This window comes from Neodiprion lecontei, chromosome 2, assembly GCF_021901455.1.
Source record: "Neodiprion lecontei isolate iyNeoLeco1 chromosome 2, iyNeoLeco1.1, whole genome shotgun sequence".
In the NCBI taxonomy this organism is placed as follows: Eukaryota; Metazoa; Arthropoda; class Insecta; order Hymenoptera; family Diprionidae; genus Neodiprion; species Neodiprion lecontei.
In genome coordinates this window covers 10,771,483-10,781,266 of record NC_060261.1, presented here as the reverse complement: position 1 = coordinate 10,781,266, position 9,784 = coordinate 10,771,483, and the positions used below count along the sequence as shown (strand labels likewise).

The 9,784-nt window shown below is 34.4% G+C and overlaps 1 protein-coding gene and 1 long non-coding RNA gene across 2 annotated transcripts in view; one reads left to right on the top strand and one right to left on the bottom strand.

Annotated features, from left to right (window-relative positions):
• The first annotated feature begins 642 nt into the window (after window positions 1-642).
• Window positions 643-3,029, top strand: LOC124293091. The gene is made up of 2 exons (XR_006902999.1): window positions 643-709; window positions 913-3,029. It is a non-coding gene; the product is annotated as an uncharacterized LOC124293091 (long non-coding RNA).
• Window positions 3,030-7,135: 4,106 nt separating this feature from the next.
• LOC107218586 overlaps window positions 7,136-9,784 on the bottom strand; it is a 30,943-nt gene continuing 28,294 nt past the window's right edge. Inside the window, exon 5 of the mRNA XM_015656505.2 lies at window positions 7,136-9,730. Coding sequence (XP_015511991.1) covers window positions 9,428-9,730 — 303 coding nt within the window. The 3' untranslated portion in view covers window positions 7,136-9,427. The remainder of the gene's footprint in view (window positions 9,731-9,784) is intronic.

Below are 9,784 nucleotides of genomic sequence, written 5' to 3'. Positions count from 1 at the left end.
GAACTATATCGGAGACGGCGACACAAAAATTTTTATTTCTTTATTAAAAAACTCGAAGCAATTTTTCAAAAACACTGCCATTCTGTACATGTATTCGAAGATGTAATGACTGTAATGTAGTGCTCTCGTCAAGAGCGTCAAGGTAATCGCGCAACTGTACTACTAGCGCTCTCTGCCGAGTGTGACAAGATAGACTCGTTTTCTGAAACACGGAGTGGCAGGGGGCTGCCTCTAGCCTTCCTGGTAGGCAACCTCGATTTAACAAAGTGAGGAGGTCGTATCGTATATCGGCCATTCCAAATATGGACCCTTCCAAGTTTTGACCCACGCTGACAATTTAGTGCAGATTTCAATCGTTCGAATCGTTATTTTACAGTCCAATATTGATGAGCAATCAACATTGTTTGCTTTAATTGCATAGTATTAGTGAGAAATTATTGCGCATACCTTCCGTGTTCTTCTTCTGTTCACATAGGTATTATTTTTTCTGTCGTGCCACTAGGACTTCTTGAAATGTACGATAAAAATGATTTTTACTACCTTTTTCAGCTTCGGAAAGTGTTGTCGAAATTTTTTCTCCGAAAAGGAAGATAATTCGAAGACAATGTTTGGTGGTCCAACGTCGACATCTTCCTGCGGTGATATTTCGCGACACTGATTCTAATAAAAAAAAAAAAACAAATCAATGATTCAATTTCACGAGCTAAATGTACGGTAATTTTTGATCAATTATTCTAACCTCATCGTCGATAATTTTAACGTACAAAACCTGCTAAATGATTTGTAAATCGTTGATCCGCGTAGCGTTATTTAAAAAAAGAATAAAATAAAAATAATTACTGAGAAATATACACTCCATACCGAAATGAAAATCAAGATGTATTTCACTGCTTCGACCGAACTATTTTTCAGACTAGATTCCAAGCTCGGGAAAAATGCGCCAGCGGTTAAGTGACCAAACCGACTACTACGCAGTCCCGAACGAAATGACTTGCAACGGTTAGACGAAACTTATTTGTGCCGAAACGAGTTGGGTGGTGGGAGAAGACGCCGTCGCTCATTGGGCGATATTGGTGGTGATCGTGGAATCACGTATCATCTATCCCTTCCCTCAATCTTACCGAGAATGCGTTAGGTAGTGTTTCTACCCTAACCCAAAGAGTAGAAATACTACCTAACCAAAGCCCTAACCGACCGAGGAATTTCAGACCTTTTCTTTTTACACTAAATAAACAAGCGAACGGCGAGGGTTCAAATTTTTACGACGCGTCGCCCTTTCGCAGCGGAATTCAGGAAAATTACTAACGTCCCGAAAATTGCGAGAAAAAAAATATGTCATTTTTCGAGACTTGTTACTACTTCACGCATTTCTTGGTATACCTTCCGCCGCCAATCCGGAAATAATAAGAAGTAAAATTAACTATCGTAAGGCTGTTTTCATGAAATATTGAGATCGCTAGACGAGAACTAGGATTTACAATAATTACGCGAATAAAATATGCCAGATAAATCTTTCATGGCAATTAAATTCCTTTGAAAATGAAACTGTTTTGTACAAACAAAAATGATATTTAATCGCATTTACAATTTCAATTTAACAAAGAGATTTCGAAAGAAAAGATTGATAATACGTGTAATAACTTTTTTTCCGAGTGAATACTGTTGAATTTCCCTTCGCCTTCGTCATTCGGTTAATGACTAACATATACCTCTGACGCAACAACTTGTTACGAGTTTAGTTCTTCCCGTCTTTGACTACTGCGCAGCTGCCCTTACTAACCTAAACTTAAGCCCTGGAATTCTTTGCCGTCGGTTATTACGACTGCTTCATCGTTAGATGTGTTCAAGACGAGTTGTCATCATTATTTGTTGGCTATTGAGCGTGCTGAAGTAGTGAGTGCGATGGCCTAGCTGCTAGATGGCTGTTTGAGAAGATGTTTAAAAAAAAAAAAAAATGACGTTGAGAGACCATTTAATAACTTTAATAACTTTAATAACAATATTATAAATACCATTATGCTTATTATTTGCATACTATTTGTAATGTTAATAATATGCTAGTTTTAAGTTTATATATATATTTTTTTTTTGTTTCTCTTTTTTTTATGTACACTCTGTATACTTTTTCTTGCTTTTGGCCGTTAGAGGACTTTGTCCTACGGCCTTGTAATAAATTACAATTACAATTACAATTACAATTTCGACGAGTTTTATGCTCGTTCGAATAACGTCAAGATACACTTAGAACTCCTGTTACACGTATTAATGACATCCTTTTCGTGTATAAATATATATATATATATATATATTTTTTTTTTTGAGGCAGGAAATTATAAAGTAAACAATATCTAATAACACCTTTTATAATTTTATACTGCAATCTATAATTTATATCACCAATATCAATAGTCGTTAAATCCATAGACTGAAATGAGTTTCAAATGGAAACGATTATTCGGTTATACTACGAATATAGCTCCAACACTGTTGTCAACAGAGTCACCTTAAGTCTATAAAATAATACAAACTGAAAAAAATTTCTTCTGTTTAAGTAAATATCTGACTAGTTCGTCCTGATTTGTTTCATTTGATTTAAGATTTGTTTGATTGAAATAAGTCGTACTAAAATATCATAGATTCACTAATTCTAAGATCAATGCAATAGTCGTTTGATTTAATTTTTCGTTTCTAAAAACAAGTAAATATCGTTGTTTTTTTATGTTACATTGTTTACTTAGCATAAAGTCTTTACAGTGCGTGTGTCAAGTATTGTTACAAAACTCAATTGTAATTTTTACTCGGGTTTTGTTTACAGCTAGAGTCGAGTGGTTTTTTTCCGATACTTTCTGCTCATATTTGAATATTAGTATACCGCAGGGTTAAGAAAAAACAACTATCCTTGTTTACAAATAATGCTGCATGGTATAAAGAAATGTAAATATTGCCTGTTCACGTGAATTTTGTTGAACGAATATCCAAGTTGAGCTTATTTTTGTACATTGGAAGTATAAATAAATATACATTTCGCCGGGTGACGAAAAATGATATAGTTAAAGGTTTCAAATTGCGTAACTGTACATTTCAAAAATATCAAACAGTCGTATAAAAAATCCGGAACAATTAATCGTTGAGAATGCTTTAGCATTGGCGGTAACAAATGTCTGGATCTAGATCTAACAACAAAATATCGGAAAGCGATGCATTTTTTTTAATACAGATCCAATGCTACAAAAGCATCACATCTTTTACAACATTATGGAATAATTTTTCATTTTGTATATTGGATATGAGTTTAAAAATGTATGTGTTCAAAGATTTGTCAGATGACTATATCCAAATGGATATTTAACTTTTCAAAAAATTGCGTGGCGAATATTCTAGAGCCTATATTCTCTCGATTGAAGTAAATAATGTTAGAATTGTCAAGTCTTCACTTGAGTTCTCAACTTGAAAATATTCTGTCCAGCAATACATCAATTCTTTTGTTCGAATGAAGTATATTAATCTGATCAATATCATGAATACATATCACATGCGTGAATATTGTGCAAAATAATATTATATGATGAAAAATAAAATGGCATCACTCCCAAGTACCTTTCCATTTTCATGGGTTTTCCCTTCGACACGCTTCCGCATTCTTTCCCACGCTCCTTTCCTGGTATACCTGAATTTATTTTTTCTATACCTGTCCCTTAGGGTAAGCCAAAGAAACTAACCTGTCGAATTGCTGGTCTTAAAAGACCTTTTTACTAAGAAAAAAATTCTCCCGTTGGGGAAAATTTTAAGCTCAATTTTAAAAGGTGTCTTTGGCCATTTCAAATTTCCCAGTTAAATAACACGCAAGAAAATTTTTTTCATTAAAAATGCTATAACTTTCGAACCGTTTGAGATAAAAAAAATTTCCAGGCATATTCTTGTAGGGCATTAAATTCTCTAAAAAAAGACTCTGGAGTTGATTTTTTAGTATCAAAAATTCGTATACTTACGGGCCGTGAAAGTCAAAAAAAAAAAACAGAAATATGCAGTTTTAAGGTTCTGTGATTGGAAATATCCATACTAAATGGAAAAACTTTATACATATATATACAGAGAGAGTGAGAGAGAGAGAATGAGAGAAAATTTAAGAGGCCAAGTAGGCTAACCGTTCGCTGGTAATTTATGGGTACGACATAATTCGTAGTGTTTGCTGGTAAGCGAAGACCTTCCGGTGGTCTTCAGTCGATAGTAGTAGATATCTACTCTCTTTCTGTCACACAAAATAGAAGAGGACAGAACATTATTGTCAGTATCTCTACATTGAATATTTTTTTTTCAAACTGTTAAGAATTCTACGATATACACGAGTTTTAAAGAAAAAACGACGGGAGTACCGTTGAAAAAAATGTTGAATTTTTTTAACCATCCTCTGATGATACCCAAATGCTTAGTTTTTATAACGGGTCGTCACTAAGCCCCCTTACTGGAATAATAAGAAAGTTTAACTACAATACAAGTATCTATAGCATTTTCGTATACACTGAAATGATGCATTTCTGTAATGATATCGGTATTGGATGAGAGTACGAGTTACGAGAATGAAACACGATAATCGATGCATCGATTAATCGAGTCTAAACAAATAATCAAACACGACTCGATTGAATCGGTAAAAATGAATCGATTAATCGATTATTCCGTATTTTTTTTTTGAAACGGTGCATGTGAAACCATAATTTCTTAAATTTCAGTAATTATCAATTTCAGATGAAAATATTCATTTATCTTTCACTTATTACATCAAATAGGTATGTAGTAAGTAGCACAATGATAATAACTGATACTTTATAATGATGTAAATTGACATTGTACTGCATCGTTCATAGGAGTAAAAAACAAAAATCAATTACGAGGAAAAATAATCGAGCAAGTTGATTAATCGAGTTTGAAAAATAATCGATTATACTCGATTAAACGGGAAAAAGTCATCAAAACGAAACGAAAGTGTTGGACGGCTCGATTCCGGTCCGTGAATTTTGGTGTTTGACTAAATTGAGCCAGTGCGCGTATCAACCGATGTAGGCCACTTTCGACAGTTTTTAGTCAACAAGTAGATTCCGTTATACGATTCCAAGGCGGTAGAGTCATCGTTATACATGCTTACATAGGTATAATACACGAATTCGACCGGACGCCCACCTCGCATGAAATATGCACATGGATGTATACATACGTACACAAATAACGTATCTAAACCATTTGTACCCTTGAATTACCTGCATCCGCCGAGCAATCAGTGCATCAAATGATTAGAATTTATAGCAGGGATTTTCTGAAAACTGGTAGCGCCGCTTTCGCGTGTACATATACATTATATACAGTTAGAAAAACATTTTAGACCCCAAATACTGTACACAGATAGCGACAATACTGATTTATACAAAATATTTCAGATTCAATCACGGTGGATATACGACATTAACGTTATCTATTGATTTAACCGTTGCGTTTAGGATAAAACTTCCCGTAGTTTTTTTAATTCCGAAGGTTAAACGACCCAGAACTGTTCAAATATGTTCTAATTACAGGTAAAATCAATATTCACAGGTGCGAAGAAGCGACTTCCGGTTACCCGTAACAAGGAAAGTGAGCCTAGATTTACTTTTATTTAATCCAACGAAAAAAATCGAACTCCTGCACTAGAAGCGTTGCGTTTCTTTAGCTCACTGTGTCCGTGAACAAGCGATTAGCCAACGACGCGTTATCATTTAACGAGTAGAATCACGTAGCGTAAATGCTACGCACGTATTATAATACAGTGTAGGTACTTACTCGACATACGCAACTGTTACGCTGGATTAGTATTCATGTTTTCTAAGCGTGGCATAATATTTTCTGCTGGTACGACGGTAAGAAAAAGTGATTAAGCTACTGCAGCACGTGGACAAGCAAGGTCTTTTGCCGTTTACGAAGCATCGCATTGTGCGTGTAAAGAAGACAATGAGTTTGTGCCTGCTTGTAGAATCGTAAAAGGCGGTAAATTTTTTTCTTTCAAATTTAAAATGCACCTGACGAATGACTCGCGCGGTAAGTATATATTGTTGAATACCTAAGACGTAGGACACATTCACCTTCAAAGTCTAAAGAGTGAAAGCTGAGTAACATACTTGACGAGAATCCTGTCAACTACACGCGTGCGTTAATTTATACATATATTTCCATACTTCTCGTCAAAATGGTGAACCGGAATTTCGGCTCATTATTGGGAACCAGGCTACGAAAGTTCGTTCGTCTATCCACGAGTTTTTGGATATTATTAATCAGATATTTTTTATCGTAAGTGGTTTCCGGTTTCCGGACACAACGATAAGAACTACCACCAGCTTTCAAAGCATTTTAACCGTGCGATAAGAATTTTAACGACCCGTGATTCTGATGCGAGTCTACAGCTACATTCGAAAATATCAAATCAACGAACGAATTCATCTTACGGATGACTTGGGTATTTAAGGTTTCGCGAAATAAGTTTCGAAACGAAAAACTAATATTAAAAACAAACATTTTCAAGGCTCAATCGAACCTAGTCGAGTATGAATTCGATTAGTAGAAGAGCATGCAGTAGCACAAAATAAAATTAATAAAATTGTAAATTTAAACTATAACGTACTATCGCTTTGTTATTGTCAAATTTTAAAAGGTTACACTTTCGTGCCATATGTTCAATGTGAAAATCATTCAGCTTGTTGATCTTACTTTTACTTGTTTATGGATAAGATAAAACTTTCCTGATATCTTCAATTTCTCCTGTGTTACGGGAACTCTATTTGAACCAGATTCAACTCTTTTAACTCTGATTTTTCACCTTCATATCTGTTTGATTGTAATTTCTCTATCAAGTAAATCTATCCTTTAGATACCGTATGTACGAGAAAATTATTTCTCTTTATTCGGGTGATTCTGCGATCATGTATACAATATATATGTAAATATATAAATTAAATTTTCTAGTATATTTTCTTATTACACAATAATATGTATAGGCTTTTATATAATTTACACATGTGTTTATGTATACCTATATAACAATTATTTGTAAGAATTATTGTAAAAATATAGACAACCTTATCTTCATATTGCGGTTCATTTTTTTTTTTTCTTCTATTTATATCTTACATGCAAGCGTGTATAGCAAGTTATTGTTAGTATACTTTTTTTTAAATCTTGTTATACTAGTTATATACATCAGTTATGTATAGTTCATATAATTGCGTACGGAGATTGGAGGTAAGTTGAGTTTCGCAGCCAACATTGATGTTGTACGATCTAAAATCAATTCACTTGAGAAAAAACATTTAAATCGAAACCAAAATCGTGATATTGGATAAATTTTGATATTTGATTTTCTGAATAGTTCATCGTACGGATTTATCAATATATTCGTGACACGATGTATACAATTATTACCTGCAAAGACCATCGAAGTCATATCGTCATGTAACTATTCGAATAAAATCTGATAAATTGAAACAAAACTTTCCTTTCAGTTTTGTGCAACTAGACAAGCCCTTCTGAACATGAATACCAACCTAAATACGTGATAAAAATCGATGTCTACGAGGTTGAATTTTCTCCGATGAATAACGAAAGCTTCGTATCAATACTGGCCTGGATGTTGTTTCAATTTATGAAAAGGCGGTGACCGTTTACTTTCCAAAATTATATATGCAGCAAAATTTTGATATTTCATTGGTGGACATGGCTCGAACCCGTTCAACAATATTCAATCGTCCTAAATAATACATGGGACGAACATAATAATAGGATTTACAAAAAACGGTGGAGCAATTCGTCCCGATAGACAAGTCGGTAAACGAAGTATTTCGAATGGGTATAATAAAACGTTGACACACATACACGTAGACATGTATCAATTTGCCTATGCTGTTATTATAGTATAGGAGGCGAATTCAATTGTTATACATTATTTACTAGGAATACATTTTGTTGCTGTGTATAAGCGTCAGCAGTTACAATTCCATCACACTGAGCATTTTTATCTCGTACGTTTATAATTTGGACCCCAAATTTTACATACAAGCTAATATCATATATAGGTATATATATATGCTGCTATATGTATATACATGTGTATATATCAAAGACAAAAATATTGGTTCTCCGCTGTTAGAAGAATAGACTGACATCTAGATACGAACGATTCATACAGGGACGAATCTTTGCACTGGTGCAGTAGATACTGAATCTCCGCTTTTTAGATAGTTGCAAAAATTCGATCAAGTAATCTAATCACAACAAGGAAAAACAAAATTATTTAATCACAGATATGACTGCAAAATTGTGATTGTATGAAAATTCAAAGTTCTTTAGACGGATCGTGGGAGTGACTGTGAAAGATGAAATTAAAATCCCTGCTTTGTCTTCTTTCAGACCAGAATTCAACTGTTTCCTCGGCTACTTTACAAAGAAAAATTTCACAAGAATTGGAAAATATATGGGAAAATTTGAAGGTCAAGTTTTAGTAATATTGCAAGGTCACCAATTGTTATTCATTATCGACGATTTGCCTACGATTCGTAAAAACTAAAATTCAATATAAACCGTCGACTTTGTTAAAAACTTGCAGAATTCTTCCCGTATATCACCTTGTTAAATATATGTTTGCTGATCAAGGAAAAAATTATCCAACAAATTCAATAGTGTTATCTTATAATGGCAATAGTAGAGAAAAAAAGTTATTTTCACAGTTCATGTGTAAAGAAAAATCGTTGAAAGAGTTCTTGATCGTAAATAAAATGTAAGGAATGTCGAGCATGCACTAAGAAAAATTTCATCGTTATGGTTACTTGAAAATTCTAATCAATTGTGTATCGTTACAATAACGTTTCAAAAAATGTGGTACAAGTAATTATTTAGTACAATTACGGTTGTCGACAGCGTATTTCCTCATCATAAGTTGGACAGTTCAATTTGTTTGTTTAGGTAACATTTTTTTTTAATTGAATAAGGCCTTAATTAACATGAATCTATCATTGCACAAACATCAAATTATCGCATTAAATGTAAAAAAATTATGTATATATATATATATGACGCGTGACCAAAATCAAAACGAATAACGATACATACTAAAATATCTAGTAAAAACTACAAAACTCATTTTCACTTTGTACCAAAAACTACATTTTTCAATTACGCGATGAAATGAAAATAGCCAAGAAGTCTATACCAAAGAAAACTAGAAATATTTCTCGGTGTGGTAAAATTTTACCTCGAACAGCAAATTTCATGAGTCTTGGACTGATTTTACGTCAGTGCAGGAAAGCCTGTAACACATACGCGCGGGGTCAAAACGTTCACCGTATAAAGTTTATACATATATGTATGTATATACGTATGTACAATCGATATCTTAGGCAAGAACCAGGTGTTAAAGATGAGCCAGCACTTCGACGGCGGTAACGGGAGGCGTTTGGTCCCCACTGAGAATGACGGGCTCAGATTCGGTCTGGACGATCCTGACAAGATTCGCGTCCTTTTTAGATGGCACCTGGAGAGTAGCGGTCGGCGTCGGATTCGGTCGGCCACAGTAGCTGGGCGGTCTGCTCTCACGTGTCGTTCCTCCCAGGGCCGCGACGCTACCCGCATTCGACCTATAAGTCGGCGGCGGCGACGAAGTCGGCTGTAAACGATCCAGGAGAAGCAGTCGAAGTCGATACTCCTGCATGCTGGCCTGTGGATCATCGTGCTTCGTATTAGAGAGGTACAAAAAATTTCAACGAATAAA